General features: G+C 41.2%; 1 protein-coding gene and 1 long non-coding RNA gene across 2 annotated transcripts in view; one reads left to right on the top strand and one right to left on the bottom strand.

Moving 5' to 3' along the window:
• Positions 1-3,839, top strand: part of LOC148149842 (uncharacterized) — a 27,187-nt gene extending 23,348 nt beyond the window's left edge. The window contains exon 3 of the long non-coding RNA XR_015757484.1: positions 3,426-3,839. This is a non-coding gene — a long non-coding RNA (uncharacterized LOC148149842). The remainder of the gene's footprint in view (positions 1-3,425) is intronic.
• The window catches only part of LOC122550903 (uncharacterized), a 22,311-nt gene extending 3,952 nt beyond the window's left edge, over positions 1-18,359 (bottom strand). Inside the window, exons 1-7 of the mRNA XM_043692328.2 lie at positions 18,289-18,359; positions 13,556-13,674; positions 12,286-12,346; positions 8,458-8,525; positions 8,031-8,133; positions 5,271-5,389; positions 4,186-4,331 (exon numbers count right to left, since the gene is read on the bottom strand). Coding sequence (XP_043548263.1) covers positions 4,186-4,331; positions 5,271-5,389; positions 8,031-8,133; positions 8,458-8,525; positions 12,286-12,346; positions 13,556-13,674; positions 18,289-18,352 — 680 coding nt within the window. The 5' untranslated portion in view covers positions 18,353-18,359. The remainder of the gene's footprint in view (positions 1-4,185; positions 4,332-5,270; positions 5,390-8,030; positions 8,134-8,457; positions 8,526-12,285; positions 12,347-13,555; positions 13,675-18,288) is intronic.
• Positions 18,360-18,396: the final 37 nt, after the last annotated feature.

The raw sequence follows: 18,396 nt of genomic DNA, 5'->3' as shown, positions 1-18,396 counted from the left end.
AAAGAAAGATTACATGAAAATTAACAAAAACATCTGAAGGTAACTATGAATAATTATTCTCATGTGAGGACCATTCCTTCTAAGTTGCATGGCTGCACAAGGGCACCACTGCTCCACTGCTGTGTACAGTCCCGAGACTCGTGCTGTCAGAAAGAAATTGAGAGAACATTGCAGAGAATATGCCTCCAACCATCATAGTTTGGCTGTAACCTTCACCCTCCTCATTATTATATTTCCCTGCAATCTTAGTAGGTAAACAAATTTTGTGATATGGAGTTGAGCTAGAAAAGATCCCAGGTTCATGTTGTACCAGTAACAATTTGTCTCAGCACAGCCAAAGCATACTTTGTGTCTTAAACTGGCACTTGGCAAACATAATGATTGTGACACTGCTAAAAAGGTGAATAGGTAGTGAGTACCCACTGGCCAGGGTCAGTAATGAATAACCACTTTTGACCAATTACTAGATGTCCACTTGCTACCCCAGCTTACCAATGTCACTTCGGCAAAAACCCAGGCCTCAAAACATATCTGAACTCTTCAACCTGAAATGGGTGGGCTAACACCAAATCATACTCACCACAAACTCAATTTTTATTTCAAATTGGAACTTACTAAGAACAGCTAATAGGTAAGATTGTTAGACATTATAAAGACTTTACCATAATACATTCTGAAATTTATCTTGGCTAGGATGATCTTTTCCAATTTGTCTGAAACTACTTTGCCAGATCTGGCATGTTTCGGTTGATATATTTCATGGTTTTAATTTTCAGCTGGCTGCTAGTCATCCCTGTAGGGATTATCTCTTTGAAATAGATTCCATGTCAAATAAGAGTAAAAAGACTTAGGACAGCATGGTGGCTCATTGGTTAGCACTGCTGCCTTACAGCACCAGGGACTTGGGTTCAATCCCAGCCTGAGGTAACTGTTTGTGAGGAGTTTGCACATTCTCCCTGTGTCTGTGTGGGTTTCCGCTGAGTACTCTGGTTTCTTCCCACAGTCTACAGGTTGGGTGGAGTGGCCACAGTACATTGCCCATAGTGTCCAGGAATGTGCAGGCTAGGTGGATTAGGCATGGTAAGTGAAGGGGTTATTGGAATAGGGTGGGGTGCTCGCAGGGTTGGTACCAAATGGCCTCTTTCCACACTGAAGGATTCTATGACTTGGTATTGATTAGCACCATAGGATTCCCTTAAAAGTTTACTCCCACCCCGTTAAATACTATCCCATTGAACAAATCATTCCAAATCCAAATTAACCTACCTTTATTTTACCACGTGATGTGATTATCGCTGCTAATACCTAATTGCTGTTGAACTGAGTGGCCTGCTCGACCACGTCAGAGGACCATAACATCAATTCCAATGATGGCACCTTCCATAGGAGTGCCTCCTCTTTCCTCAACGAAAGATTTCCCTCACTCCCCCCCACTATGATTGACATGGTCCTCAGCCTTGTCTGACACATTTCCTGTACTTCTGCCCTCAACCCACCCTTCTAGAACAACAATTTCCACCTCACTAGTCTCTGCTTTCAAAAGGACCATCCTCTGCCATTTTTGCCACATTCAGCAGTATGCAAACAACATGCTTTCACCTCCCCTCCAATTTCAGCAGTCAACAGAAACTATCCCCTCTGTGGCACCACGCTCTTCCATCACTCCTGACAATTCCTCATCATCCCATGCAATTGCCCACGTGTGCATCACTATGGACAGGATGAATTTGAAGGGTGGGGTGGGAGAAGGATGAATATTGTACCTAGGGGGTATATTGAAATATGGAGGAAGAATAGTGATGGGTAAAAATGAAAGTGATTGGTGGAAAGTTCCTTTTGTAAATGAACGTTTGAACCCTACATCATGATACACTTTTTGTTGACAATATGATAAAGGTTTATAATATATCATCATTTGGGAATTTGACAAAATGATTTTAGCTTCTGTCTGTATAGCTTTCTTTACACAGAGGTCAGAAAATCATTTGGAATAATGAAATACATACATAATTTCTAAGAAAACATATGACTGAAGTATGTAGCACGCGACATCTGCTGCTAGTTGAACAAGAGTTTATAATGCTGTGTTTTATGCCATACTGAAAGAAAATGATCATGGATCACTAGTAGATTAGATTAGATTACATTACAGTGTAGAAACAGGCCCTTCGGCCCAACAAGTCCACACCGACCCGCCGAAGCGCAACCCACCCAAACCCCTACATTTACCCCTTACCTAACACTACGGGCAATTTAGCATGGCCAATTCGCCTTACCTGCACATCTTTGGACTGTGGGAGGAAACCGGAGCACCCGGAGGAAACCCACGCAGACACGGGGAGAACGTGCAAACTCCACACAGTCAGTCGCTTGAGGCGGGAATTGAACCCGGGTCTCCAGCGCTGTGAGGCAGCAGTGCTAACCACTGTGCCACCGTGCCGGGTTCAGTTCAGAAGAACAGTTTTTTTTCAGCACAAGGACAGTGTGTTAGTTTTGTAGAAGTCTCCAGATTGGAACAGGTAGTTCTCATAAGTCATCGTGCTGTCAGATCCGTAAAGGAACCCAGGCCACCAGAAGTTTTAGATTTAAGGGGTGACACTTCACTGAACTCTCTGTACTGGTTACTTTTGGGGGGAAAAGATGAATCTGCTTATAATAAAATCTTTCTAAATTGTCTTATATAGAATTTTTTGTAAAATTTTGTTCTCTTTTAAAGATCATTGGCAGTCTCATGTACATTCAGTGACTAACCACCACAGTTGCCAATCTAGGAAAGTAAACTTAACAGACCCTTCGGTCCAAACAGTCCATGCCAAACATAATCCCAAACTAAACTAGTCCTATCTGCCTGCTCCTGGCCCATATCCCTCCAAACCTTTCCTATTCATGTACTGATCCAACTGTCTTTTAAAACGTTGTAATTGTACCCACATCCACGACTTCCTCAGGACGTTCATTCCACACACAAACCTCCTTTTGTTTAAAGAATTTGCCTCTCATGTCTTTTTTTTAAAATCCCTCTCCACTCACCTTAAAAATGTGCCCCCTAGTCTTGAATTACCCCATCCTAGGGAAAATACATCTTCCATTAACCCTATCTATACCCCTCACGATTTTATAAACCTCTATAAGGCCACCTGTCAACCTCCTAAGATCCAGTGAAGAAAGTCCCAACCTATTGTCCAGTATTACCATCAATTGGAATAATGATACAAAGCAAGTGTGCTTTACTGCGTATTAACAATAATTAAATAAATGTTAACCGCATAATGTTTGTTAAAAATAATGAATATACAATTCTATGGTGAACAAAAAATTTGCATGTGCTTGTGAACACAGGAAATATTTTCATATACATTAATATCAAAAGGTAGATTTTGAAATGGTTTGATGCCTTTACTAATTGCTTTATTGTTATTCAACAGTTTGATGAAATCAAAGCTGGAGGTTTCCTGTTCTTCATTTATGTTACACCATTAACTGTACCCCAGCACAATGTCAACAAAAGAAGGGATGAGCAAGAATCAGAGGATATACTAGGGTAAAACAAGGATTTGGGCAGCACAGTGGCTCAGTGGTTAGCACTGCTGCCTCACAGCACCAGAGACTTGGGTTCAATCCCAGCCTGAGGTAACTGTTTGTGAGGAGTTTGCACATTCTCCCCATGTCTGCGTGGGTTTCCCCCGCATGCTCCAATTTCCTCCCACAGTCCAAAGGTGGTTGGCTATGCTAAAACCATCCAAAGTGTTCAAAGATGTGTAGGCTGGGTGGATTGTCCCTGGTAAATGTGGGGTTACGGGGATACATTAGGGGGCTACAACTTGGTCTGGGTGGGATGCTGTTTGGAGGGTTGGTGCAGATTGAAGGGCTGAGTAACTTCCTCCTACACTATAGGGGTTCTATGATTTTGTGTGTGTAGTTATGAAACTAGTTTATATTTGTATGGTGAGGAATGTTTAATATTTATATAATTGTGTTGAATTCACAAAATGTTGATGTAAATTGCTCGTGCAAACATCTCTGATAATGATTTGTTTTAAAAATAAGTGAGAGTTTAAAAACCGTGAGGATTTAGTTTACTTAAACAGTTTCATGATTTCCACTGAATAGCATTCTAAAATGCATTATAAATAAACATTCTCTCACCTTCTGCTAAAACCTTCCATTTCTGTCACTCATACTCACCAGTTTACATAATGATACGGTAGCAGAGGCTCTTGCTCAGTCCCCTTGCCAACAGCCAGTCCAGATTTTAAAGCTTTAAAATTGGCTTCAATATCCTTTTTTAAGACGCCCAGACTAACAGACCCACTGAAATAATTCAGAACTTTCTGTAAGGAGAAAATAAAGATATTTTAACAAAGAACAGATCTCATTCAATTGCCTGATGGTGGAACATGCCATTGGCCATGCAGTATGATGCTGTGCAGAACAGAAGATCCTGAATTTGATTTCAGGTCCCTGCTTTTATGGTGTTATGAAAAGGTTTCGTGCACTACTGGTTTCCAAAGTCTAGCTTGCCAAATATGTAGTAATTTCAAACTAAATTTGTGGGATTCATGAAGGCTGTTTTCTAATGTTTAGTAAAGACCAGTAGATTTACACTGGGGTTGCCACTGATTGCACAAAACCAGGAATTAACTGGCATTGATAGATTTTTGTTGTGCAAAAGTATCAAGACATATAGAACAAAGGTAGATAAGTGGAGTTGGAGAGTTGATTAATACTGAATGGCTCAAGATGCTACATGGCCTGAGTGTTAAAAAGCTTAGGAGTTATGTTCCTCATTGGTTGGACAAAGCTAAGTGGCACTGTAACAATGTATTGTCGTAAACATCAGTTAGGCACAGACAGCACAGTTTCTTTTAAAAATAAATTTCTCTTAGTTGTGTCAAGGAGCCTTGGTAGTCAACAGGAAACAGAAAAAGGTGAGATAATCCAATTGAAAACAATGAGAGAAAAACAAATCACCACTCGATTTGCACAGATTGATCATAGCCCAGCTCCGCTGCATATTTGGTTGATAAATATTGAACACCCAGGACTATGCTTAATCCTTACAACATTACCTTAAGTTTTTGAAGGATTAAGCACACCCAATATATGGCTGGACTCGTCAGTCCTGGTAATTTTTACTTCACATGGGAAGGGAATTGAAAAGGAAATAGAACCTGTATGATAAAAGTGCATGCTGATAGGTCAGAGAGTGGACAATGTATCACATCCACAATTTTTACAAATGCTCCTAGATTAACCACAAAGATACTCACATACAAGACTGAAAGCTGATGTGCTATATACTTGTGGCTTCCCAGGTGCTGCAAATCATCCTCCAATTGCTGACTTAAAACCAGGAGTTGATTTAGTTTCCCAATGTGGGAAAAATAGCCTGGATTGAAAGCACAGATAAAACAACTTTAGTCTTCTGCCATTTAACTAGTGCAAGACACTGTGGCTTTCTTCAGGGGAAAGACATCTATTAGAGAAGGAGGGAAGATCAAGCAGAGCAGGTGAAATCACAAAAAAACTTGTACCATTAAACAAAGTATAATCAGCATCTAACAAAACATTTTTAGCAAAGAAAATTTAAAACTTTGAAGAATTTAATCAAGAAATAAAGCCTAAGGATAATTAGAAATATCGCCAATTGTAAAAAAAAAATGACAGTAAATGCATTACTGATTGACAAATGCAGTTAGAACAAATCCAAAAAGCAATTAATTCCTGTTAATTGATTGATAATAGTATCCAGAAAGTTACATTTTATAACAGAAGTACTAACACAAAATTATTCAGTCTATAGTGCCATACAATATAGGGTTAAATAGTATAAAATGAACAGCAAAAAACACAACACATCAGTTAGGAATTCACAGCTTCCCTGGATTGGGTGGCTGCTGTCTCCTCCTGAAAGGAACGTGCCCAAACCTAAACTAGGCCCGAGTATCCCCATGCTCAATTTTAAATCTTCCACTGTATAGGTTCCTGCCTCTGGTGCATGCTGAAAGGAACATGTCCAAATAGAAGGGAGCTGAAAAATGCGTTGCTGGAAAAGCACAGCAGGTCAGGCAGCATCCAAGGAGCAGGAGAATCGACGTTTCGGGCATAAGCCCTTCTTCAGGAATGGAGAATCGACGTTTCTTCATTCCTGAAGAAGGACTTATGCCCGAAATGTCGATTCTCCTGCTCCTTGGATGCTGCCTGACCTGCTGTGCTTTACCAGGAACACATTTTTCAGCTCTCATGTCCAAATAGAAAACATGCATGTATGGTTTTCACAAATGTGAATTAGTCTTTCACCATTTAATTGAAAAGGATGCTCTAATCTGTTTTTTAGAAATTCATAAATAAAATAGTACACAAAGATACATCAACTTTGTGTGTCTTTATTCAGCAATACACTAAACATATTTTCATGCTCTTTAAGACCCTGCATGCTATATATTAATCCCTGGATGCAATGTGTGAAGCAGGTCCAGGACTTTACCACTGTTGTACAAAGCACTTTTACATTTTCTTAAAGGCTCAGCTATAGACAAGAAACTTCCATTTCCCACTCTTGTTTGTCTATTTCCCTGTCACCACACTAAATCAAGACAGTTTGGAGTATGTAAAGTCATGATTCTAGAACTCACAAAAAAAATCCAGCTCCATACATCTAGGTATTAGTGAAGACTTATTGAAGATGCAGCAGAATCCAGTACCATTAACTGTCTGAATGCCAGTTCCTTTATGCTAAAGCAAGTTGTCAACAGCAAAAGCTGTTCTTCTCTATTGCCATTGGTACAGCTGAAAGTTTCACAATCAGCTGTTAAAATGAATTAAACAATAATCTAAGGTACTGTCTATTGCTCTTCTTTAGGTTGCTTTGTAAGATACAATACAGCATACAGAGTTTAAAAGTGTTAGCAAATTTTGAGAAGATTAAAAGTATATTGTGTGAGTAGAGTGCAAATTCATATCTGGTTCCACGTTATAAAATTAATATAAACAATTACTTATTTTAAACAGGGAAAATATAGATGAAACTAAAACACGGCAAAGGTTTCTACAAAAAAATTAGGAAAATAAATTACAGTTATTAACTCACCCGAATGTAAAACCCTCACAGTTCTTCATATACTGAACAAAAAGCCACTTTTGACGTAAAAGTTACAGAAAACCACAGGGTTCACTTTCAACACTAAATAAAATCAAAATAAAATGTAAAATCTACAGTTCAATAAAATGAAATAACCTTAAATGAAATTAACTAAATTAGTAATTAATTTTTAAAAACTAAGAAATTAAAACCAAAGAAAAATTAGTAAACTTTGCTGCAGAGCATATGTAAAAAAAGCTTTATATTGTGCTTTCCAGCTCCAAACACCTAAATGATTCAGGATCCTTATTTCAAAGACAAGTACAATAGCATTACTGTCAGGCATGTTTCTCAACAGATCATTCGTCTCAGATATAACATTTTGAAATTGACAGCTTCAGAGCGGAAAGAATGAATATTTAAGTGTGATGAAATATGGACATATCCACATCAGCATTTTTAAGCTTGGAGAAAATATAATACCACATTTGGTATGTTATGTAAATATTCAAAGTGTAACCAAAAAAGCAGAGCAAATAACCACCCTGTATTTCTTTCTAACAGGCAAGAAGAACTCGTTTAGAGTTTTTCCACAAAGTTTTGACAAATCACGTACACACATCTGGATTACTATACCAATTTTAGAACTGTACTTTTAAAATTTATAATTAATCTCATTTCTTTCGACCAAAGTATATCCCTTATTTTGTTTAGGAATCATCTTCCAAAATCATGATGTCTCAGTGTTGTGTTTTAACTGCTAGGCCGTCCGTGCATCCTTTATTCACTATATAATTGATTTTAATCCAGTTATTGTAACAATACAGTTCTTCTGTAGAATTAAGGAAAAGAGACAGAACCAAAATTGTAAAGAGGAGTACATTGGTACAGATATAGCTTATCTACTGAACATACAGAAATGTATCAGGATGGAGGAAAGCATTCTCACCATCCATAGGAGGCTGTTCCAGCATGTCAACAGGTCTACCGTGTATTACAAATATTTCAACACGGGGAAACAATGTTGACAATCCTTGAGAATCCAGATAGTCCTGTAAAACAGAGTTAATACTGTATTATGAAAGATGATAGCAATAATACAGCAATAGCTTCCCTTTAGAAACTATGATATAGAATTCATCTATTAAATTCTTTCCAAAAACAGCATTTTTTTATATACAAATAGCATCTTCAGAAAAATATCTCTGAAATACTGCACAGACCTTCCCAGTAGCATCACCAGTGCATCAGACCCACAGCTTGAAGTGCTTTAATGCAAATGTATTACATTCAGCCAAACAGATGTCTAGACAGGAACAATATTGCATACCATTCTACAATTAAACAAAACATTTTAAAAAGGTAAAGCACATTACCTCCAGCTGTGGAACAGGGTCCGGCAGATGCTCCAAATATTGTTTAATTCTTTCAACATAACGTACACCTGAATGAGAATGAAAGAACAAGTTGAAAAGCAACACAGCATTCCAATATATCATTATTTTTAAAGAGCGAGGAGTAGGAACCCAACTCTTCAAAATTAAACGTTTTCCCTTTTGGGGCAGGAATGAAGTTCACCTTCCAACTGATCACTAAGGATTTTACAAGAGAAAGATTTGGATGTAAGCAATCTATTTCTCAAGGGATATGCAGCCACAGTAGGAAAATGTCCCAGATAAACAGCCTTGTGGGGAGACCACAGGATGGGCTGGAAAATTTTGCACTGGTGCAATGAGGTACCTGTCCGCAAATGAGACCGAGGCATATTTTTGCAGCTAATTTCAGAATGCATGACGCTGGATAGCACCCAGTTTAGGAGTTGTGAATGCTAAAAATAGCTATTTGAAATGGGGAGTCATGATTGAAAATAATTTTCATTCTTTTCAAAACTGCTTTCAGCTCCACCAATCCTCAAGCAATAAATATCTCATGTTAGACACATATTTCTTAGTAATAAAAATTTTAATTGTTATGAAGGCAGCAACAAAGTATTAATACATCAAAAGACTATTGGGACCCACATTAGTTACTGACATTTCAGAGGGGTAAAATTCATCTCAAATGATCACTCAAAACAGGTTGTGGCAAAACAACTTCATCATACATCCCGTCTAAACAAATCAGTGGAAAAGATAGTGTGTAAAATAAGCTATTCTTTCCTGTTGCCCATCTTATACAACTGCCCAAGACATTTTTTTTTTAAAAACCACACTTCCCCCCACCACCCCACATTACAGTAGTCAGGTTCCTGACAATACATAAATATGAAGTGGAGTATCATCTTTCATAAATTTGTTTTACAATTATAGCAAGTTTTTTTTTAAATCAAACATTTAAATATAAGGCCATTGCAGAACATTATTACATACTGGTTCTTTGAGACAGGGGCTCTACTTATTTAAAATCAAATACATTCCTAAACAAAAAAAAATGTTTTGTACACAGCCATGTCAAGTTTTTTTTTGCATTGTCAAGTATTTTTATTTTCTATTATTCAGGAACATGGGATTGTTAACCAAAGGATTGTTTGACAGACTGCTGTTACTTTTGTCATCAAATGATAATCAAGTTAATAAAACCTTGCATAAAATGGTGTACTTTAAATAACAGTAAATGTGAAGTTGCCATACTCCTAGAGGAGCAAGTGCTGTTCTCTCATTAGTCTCTGTCTAATGTGGTGGTTTAACTTGAGGGTCACCACACCTCAGATGAGGGGAGAGGTTGAAAACAAGTGTCCTTGATAAAAACCTGAGCTAGTGGGAATAGAACCCATGCTATTGGTATCACTGTGCATCACAAACCAACCAACAAGCCAGGTGAGCTAACCAATCACCCATACCCCTTTACAAAAAACAAAGGACGAAGCCCAGGAATAAGCATGCGCAGACACATTTTGCCCTTCCACATTAAAACTGTCTTCACTTACAGGAGCTGTATCTCTCTATTCCCTTCCTTTTCATGTATTCGTCCAAGTGCTTCTTGAATGCTGCTATTGTGTCTGCTTCCACGACTTCCTCTGGCAGCACATTCCAGGCATTTACCACCCTTTGTGTGGAAAACCTTGCCTTGCACACCTCTTTTAAACTCCCCCACCCCACCCCAACCCTGTCCATTCGCAAACGTCTTGAACCTGTGTTCCCAAGTAATTGATTCCTCCATCCTGGGAAAAAGTCTCATACTTTCCACTCTATCCATGCCATTTACAATCTTTATATTTATCAGGTCACCCCTAAACCTTCTGCGTTCCACTGCAAACAAACCAAGTCCATCCCAAGTGCCTGGCTTGCTGTGTTCTTCCAGCCGCCCTCTTGTCTCCTTCCTTTTCTTACTATCTTATCTACCTGCGCTGCCACCTTCAGTGATCTGTGGATTTGCATACCCTGGTCCCTCTGTATTTGAATACTCATAAGGATTCTGCCATTCACTGTATAATTTCCACCTGTACTTGAACTTACAAACCTAACAAAATCCGTTCTTCACTTGAAGCCTCACATATGGCTCCCTAGCAGCAAGCATCCAACCTGTTTTCTTTTCATTATTCCTCATAGAATATGGGCGTCACTGGCAAGGGTAGCATTTGTTGCCCATCCCTAACTGCCCCTGAAATGAGTGGTTTGCTAGGCCATTTCAGAGTACAGTGAAGAGTCAGCTACGTTGCTGCAGATCTGACGTCACACATGACAGGTCAGACCAGTTTAGGGAGGCAAATCTTCTTTCCTAAAAGGAGTTTAGTGAACCAGCTGGGTTTCTACAAAACTTAATGATACCACTCATTTCCAGATTTTTATTGGAAGTAAAGCCTTTGATAAGGTTCCACATGGTAGGCTGTTGGAGAAAATGCAGAGGCATGGGATTGAGGGTGATTTAGCATTTGGATTAGAAACTGGTTTTCTGAAAGAAGGCAGCCAGTGGTGGTTGATGGAAAATATTCAGCCTGGAGTCCAGTTACTAGTGGTGTGCCACAAGGATCTGTTTTGGGACTACTGCTGTTTGTCATTTTTATAAATGACTTAGATGCAGATGACACTAAAGTCGGTGGAGTAGTGGGCAGTTTGGAAGAATGTTACAGGTTGCAGGGGGACTTGGATAAACTGCAGAAATGGGCTAAGAAGTGGCAAATGGAATTCAATGCAGCTGAATGTGAGGTGATTCACTTTGGGAAGAATAACAGGAAGGCAGAGTACTGGGTCAATAGAAAGATTCTTGGTAGTGTGGATGTGCAGAGGGATCTTGGAGTCCATGTACATAGATCCCTGAAAGTTGCCACCCAGGTTGATAGTGCTCTTAAGAAGGCATACAGTATGTTAGGTTTCACTGGTAGAGGGACTGGTAGAGACATACAAGATGATCATAGGATTAGGGTAGGCAGTGAAAGTCTTTTTCCTAGGATGATGATGTCAACTTGTACGAGGGGGCATTACTACAAATTGAGGGGTAATAGATTTAAGACAGATGTCAGAGGCAGGTTCTTTACTCAGAGAGTGGTAAGGGCGTGGAATGGCCTACCTGCCAACGCAGTTAACACAGCCACATTAGGGAGATTTAAACAATCCTTGGATAAGCACATGGATAATGATGGGATAGTGTAGGGGGATTAGCTGAGAATAGTTCATAGGTCGGCGCAACATTGATGGCCAAGGGTCCTGTTTTGCACTGTATTGTTCTATGTTCTACCTTAACCTCTCACTGACTACAAAACATCACCTAATCTTTCTTACCAGTTTTCTCTACTTGTAGCAGCCTGAGGGTGACTATCTTCTCGAACATCTACTCCAGAAAACTTCCGATGGGATAGATTAAAGACATCTCAATTTGGGAAGCAGTGATAACAGAGGGCGGCACGGCGGCACAGTGGTTAGCACTGCTGCCTCACAGTGCCAGAGACCTGGGTTCAATTCCCGCCTCAGGCGACTCTGTGTGGAATTTGCACATTCTCCCCGTGTCTGCGTGGGTTTCCTCCGGGTGCTCCGGTTTCCTCCCACAATCCAAAAATGTGCAGGTTAGGTGAATTGACCATGCTAAATTGTCCATAGTGTTAGGTGAAGGGGTAAAGGAGAATGGGTCTGGGTGGGTTACACTTCGGCGGGTCGGTGTGGACTTGTTGGGCCGAAGGGCCTGTTTCCACACTGTAAGTAATCTAAATAAACATTCACCACAGTACTTTTCATTTCTTAAAGATCAATCTAAACAATTAATGTACCTACCTCTTGTGTGAAAAGACTCTGATTCTACAGGACTTTTATCTTCTCTAAGCTGTTCCTGTAACTAAAAATAAATTTCTATTTGTCGAAAGAATAAAACAAATCTCTCTTAATACAAACTGGAAAAATGTATTACCCAATAACTCTGTACAATACCAGTGAACTAGAAGTTAAAAAGGTGAGATGAGGATAATAAGGTTTAAGGTGAGAGAGAAGTTCCATTCAAAGACACATACAATAGCACAGTGGCTCAGTGGTTAGCACTGCTGCCTCACAGCCGCCCCACAACCAGGGAACTGGTTCGATTCCAGTCTCAGGCAACTGTCTGTGTGGAGTTTGCACATTCTCCCTGTGCCTGCGTGGGTTTCCTCCGGGTGCTCCAGTTTCCTCCCACAATCCATGGACATGCTAAATTGCCCATAATGTTCAGGGATGTACAGGTTAGATGAATTAGTCAGGGGTAAATATAGGAAAATAGGGTCGAGGAATGCATCTGGGTGAGTTACTCTTCAGAAGGTTGCTGTAGCCTTGTTGGGCCGAAGGGCCTGTTTCCATACTGTAGGGATTCTATGAACTGAAGAGATTCAATGTCAGTACATTTCTGCCGGATATTTAAACAGGAAGGGAGGAAGGGAATGACTACCATATCTGATCATGCCTTGCTCAATATTTGCACAACACGCTTGTGGATAAAAAAGACGTGCTGCAAATGTGGTCCCAGTTAACAGTAAAGTCACTGTACACTGCGAACCAAACTTGGAACAATTAACCCTTATGTTGGACACTGGGATAATGTTTCACGTCACATTTCACAAAATTGTTCCTCCTAACAGGTCACACCACTTGTGAAATAAAAGTAATTTTGACTCATCTACCTCTGAATTTCAATAAAAATACCCTGTATACGGATATTACATTCAGATCTATCTTACAGGAAACATTTTCATCAGCCTTCAGTAAATCATTAAATAATTTTTTGCCTATATCAACAAATAATAAAAGGCACACAGATTGAATTGGAACTGGTTTCTATTGCTTTGTTCAATATTGTAAAAAAAAAACACCTACAGAATCCCAAAGTCACCTCTTACAGAATCCCAACCGTCACACTGTAGTAAAACAAAACCGATTCTTTCTTAAAATGTTGAATCATGTCACAATTAAAAGAACCAAATTCAAATAAAAGAATAAAACAAATCTGTTTTATAGCTAATATAATTATGGACAGTCATTGATCCCCACATATAGCACATTTAACAGACAGATTACATACATGATGCACCTCAGCTCGGATGAGGAGATCAAGCTGAAAACAGAGAGACCAGATCTCTACAGCCACTTGCTCACTGCTTAGTTGAATAGGTTGAAGAGGTTTCTTAATGTTAACATCCACTAGACAAAAGAGACACAAATCACATGCTACATCAGAGTTATGTCAAGTTAACCTGTAAGACACACAAAAAGCAAACTTAACCACTGAATTTTAATATATACAATTTTAATCCTTCACTGAATCTTTTAATCCATATTGCAAATGATTCAGTAACCCAGTGCTAGTAATAAAAAAAATAAATTTTTTAAGATGTAAGCAATACACTATTTGTTTCTGAATTTACTCTAAGTTCAAATTGTAGACTTCCCACATTTTGGTCTGAAGGTGTGGGCTCAATCCTTATTGCAGGGACTTGAACACAAAATGCAGACTAAAACCTTGGTCACCACTGGGATAGCATAATGGAAATAAAGCCCAATTTTTAAAATAAGCACACAATATTCCCCGATTTATCTGATTTTCAGACCTAGGTTGATAGAATGCATGGGCCATGATTTTGCGCTGAACAAGTAATTAGACTCTAGCCATAAATAAACACTTATACATCATCGGCATATAACACTACTAATTAAAACTAATCACCTTATATACACATACAGACAGATATACAGACAGGAAAAAAAACATAGACAGTGGTGAAATACTGGAAAGACAGTTCAATAGTTATTGCCAACAAGTTCTGCTGAGTTTATTCTTACAGATCTGAAAGTTTATTCCTCATTTTACTTTTCCAAATGCTTCCATTGATTTGCAAGAAGCACAGGTGACTGGCTTATTTGTAAAATTTCTGATTTACCATTTGACAATCACAACTTATAGCAATTTGTTGAAGGAAAGAATAACTGGTTTTCTCCAAGTTTAAAGTGAGTTTTGACGGCAGAGAACAGAGAACCAGTTTGGAACCGGTAAAAATTGAAGCTGTTCCTTTTAACTTCTTCCCAGGTCCAAGCTGTTCAGTTACCTCACAGCTGTTGGCAGACAAAGGCTTCTGTCATCAATCAACCTCTCTTGCCACCCAATTACATCGGTACACAACTACTCTGTTCATATTCATCCACAACCATTCAGTTACTTGTTTACAGTTACTCATGATGTTTGCCATGCGTGTCAGATGACTTACTTTCAAACCATGCAGCCATCCTTTCAAAACACTGGCTTAATAACACCATGTCCTTAATCCAGTGTACAACGTTTAAAAGCACAAGTAAAAAGACACAGTCACAAAAACAGGAATTGCAGCATCAGTGATGAGAAATCAATAGCTAACGTTCATGTCCGGTGATCCTTCCACAGTCCTTGCACTTCAGTGAAGTACTGAGGCTGATGCTGCTGTATCAGAGATGTTGTCTTTCAAATAAAAAGCTAATCTAGACCCTGTCTTCTCACTCCACTCGACAAAGAAATTATGTTGAAGAAACACATGGTACTTTTTTCCCACCCAGTTAATTGTATGTTACTTATATTATTAAAGGTACAGACATGGTGGAGGGAAGTGATTTATTAAATACCTTGAGCAAATTTGAAGAGTGACTTACTCTTTAAGGTGGTTCCTGATTTACTACATCATTTGGCTAAGGTTTAATACATTTATTTAGATTACTTACAGGCCCTTCAGCCCAACAAGTCCACACCGACCCATTCCCCTACATTTACCCTTGCACCTAACACTACAGGCAATTTAGCATGGCCAATTCACCTAACCTGCACATTTTTGGACTGTGGGAGGAAACCGGAGCACCCGGAGGAAACCCACGCAGACACGGGAAGAACGTGCAAACTCCACACGGACAGTTGCCTGAGAATTGAACCCGGGTCTCTGGCACTGAGAGGCAGCAGTGCTAACTACTGTGCCACCGTGCCACCCACATACTTTTTCAATAATATACTAGCACATCTATCTCTGTGTTTAGCTGTCCATTGGCTTTCCCAACTATTTAGGTTACATGCAGGCATAGATCGAAGGAAGTTAAGTGGGATACAATCAACTGCGGCATAATAATAAGATTTTTTTTTACCAGTGGAGTGGGATAGGGCATAGGTTAGCTTTTCACTTGAAAGACAGCACCCCTGAGAGAGCAGAATGAGAGAGCTGCTGTAACTGTAATGTTATAGGATTACTTTGCATTCACCGGGAACAGCAAGCAACACCTCTGACAGCATGGCACTCCCTCAGTACTGCACTAAAGAAAAGCCTGCTAGGGTGGAAGGTGAGGGACATTAGATGGACACGATTGATGGACCTGAAACAAAGGTAAGGGGAAGTTATTGGTTTAGGGGAAAAGGAAACCATGACAGAAGCACTGATTTAGTGGTTTTAGGGGATAAATCTCGGGTGAATTCCTTTCTGTTCTATGAAACACAGGCATCTTAAGAAGGAATTCATTCTTAATTGAGAAGGTAATGAAGAACTAAAGTGATGGACATCATCAGACCCACAGCATATGGGTCTCTCGCTCGCTCTCATAAACTTTGTGGATGCAGCACCACTATAATTCAACAATAATAATTATAGTTCAATATATTAGTCAATTTATTGACACGATTGGTTATTACTGAAAATGTGTTGCTGGAAAAGCGCAACAGGTCAGGCAGCATCCAAGGAGCAAGAGGATCGACGTTTCGGGCATGAGCCCTTCTTCAGGAATGAGGAAAGTGTGCCAAGCAGGCTAAGATAAAAGGTAGGGAGGAGGGACTTGGGAGAGGGGCATTGGAAATGCGATAGGTGGAAGGAGGTTAAGGTGAGGGTGATAGGCCGGAGTGGGAGTGGGAGCGGGAGCGGAGAGGTCAGGAAGAAGATTGCCGGTTAGGAAGGTGGTGCTGAGTTCGAGGGTTGGGACTGAGACAAGGTGGGGGGAGGGAAAATGAGGAAACTGGAGAAATCTGAGTTCATCCCTTGTGGTTGGAGGGTTCCTAGGCGGAAGATGAGGCACTCTTCCTCCAGCCGTCGTGTTGCTATGGTGTGGCAATGGAGGAGTCCAAGGACCTGCATGTCCTTGGTGGAGTGGGAGGGGGAGTTGAAGTGTTGAGCCACGGGGGGGGTTGGGTTGGTTGGTCCGGGTGTCCCAGAGGTGTTCTTGGAAACGTTCCGCAAGTAGGCGGCCTGTCTCCCCAATATAGAGGAGACCACATCGGGTGCAGTAAATGATGAGTGTGGAGGTGTAGGTGAATTTGTGGTGGATATGGAAGGATCCCTTGGGGCCTTGGAGGGAAGTAAGGGGGAAGGTGTGGGCGCTAGTTTTGCATTTCTTGCGGTTGCAGGGGAAGGTGCCGGGAGTGGAGGTTCGGTTGGTGGAGGTTGGGTTGGTGGGGGCTGGGGACCTGACAGGGAGTCACGGAGGGAGTGGTCTTTTCGGAATGCTGATAGGGGAGGGGAGGGAAATATATCCCTGGTGGTGGGGTCCGTTTGGAGGTGGCGGAAATGACGACGGATGATACGATGTATATAGAGGTTGGTGGGGTGATAAGTGAGGACCAGTGGGGTTCTGTCCTGGTGGCGATTGGAGGGGTGGGGCTCAAGGGCAGAGGAGCGGGAAATGGAGGAGATGCGGTGGAGAGCATCGTCGATCACGTCTGGGGGAAAATTGCGGTCTTTGAAGAAGGGGGCCATCTGGGTTGTTCGGTATTGGAACTGGTCCTCCTGGAGTAGATGCGGCGGAGACGAAGGAATTGGGAATATGGGATGGCGTTTTTACAGGGGGCAGGATGGGAGGAGGTGTAGTCTAGGTAGCTGTGGGAGTAGGTCGGTTTATAGTAAATGTCCGTGTTGATTCGGTCGCCCGAGATAGAAATGGAGAGGTCTAGGAAGGGGAGGGAGGAGTCGGAGATGGTCCAGGTAAATTTGAGGTCAGGGTGGAAGGTGTTGGTAAAGTGGATGAACTGTTCAACCTCCTCGTGGGAGCACGAGGCAGCGCTGATACAATCATCGATGTAGCGGAGTAAAAGGTGGTGCCAGTGTAGCTGCAGAAGGTGGACTGTTCCACATATCCTACGAAGAGGCAGGCATAGCTGGGGCCCATGCAGGTGCCCATGGCTACTCCTTTGGTTTGGAGGAAGTGGGAGGATTGGAAAGAGAAGTTGTTCAGGGTGAGGACCAGTTCATCAGTCAAAGGAGGGTGTCAGTGGAAGGGTACTGGTTGGTATGGCGGGAAAGGAAGAAGCGGAGGGTTTTGAGTCCTTCGTGATGGGGGATGGAGGTGTACAGGGACTGGATGTCCATGGTGAAGATAAGGCGTTGGGGACCGGGGAAGCGAAAATCATGAAGGAGGTGGAGGGCGTGCGTGGTGTCCCGGACGTAGGTGGGGAGTTCTTGGACTAAGGGGGACAGGACGGTGTCAAGGTATGCAGAGATGAGTTCGGTGGGGCAGGAGCAGGCTGAGACAATGGGTCGGCCGGGGCAGTCAGGTTTGTGGATTTTGGGCAGGAGGTAGAAACGGGCGGTGCGGGTTTGTGGGACTATGAGGGTGGAGGCGGTGGATGGGAGATCCCCTGAGGTGAAGAGGTTCTGGATGGTCTGGGAGATGATGGTTTGGTGGTGGGAGGTGGGGGTCACGATTAGTTATTACACCGAGCATCTCCCGCCTCTGGGTTGCCTTGGACTAGTGCACGGATGTGACGAGATATAATTCATTTTGTATCTACAATAACACTGCAAGTATCTACCTGGGCCTCCCTACCTCTGAAGCGCCGCTGGTAAGTGCACGGCTTCCGCAGCGGCTCTGTCCGCCCCACAGCTGCCATTGTCACCAGGACAACCGCAACCCGGACCCGAATCCGTGTGACAC

This window comes from Chiloscyllium plagiosum, unplaced genomic scaffold, assembly GCF_037043375.1.
Source record: "Chiloscyllium plagiosum isolate Xiang-an unplaced genomic scaffold, Cpla_swu_hap1 HiC_scaffold_6, whole genome shotgun sequence".
NCBI classification, from domain to species: Eukaryota; Metazoa; Chordata; class Chondrichthyes; order Orectolobiformes; family Hemiscylliidae; genus Chiloscyllium; species Chiloscyllium plagiosum.
This window is presented reverse-complemented; position numbering and strand designations above follow the sequence as displayed.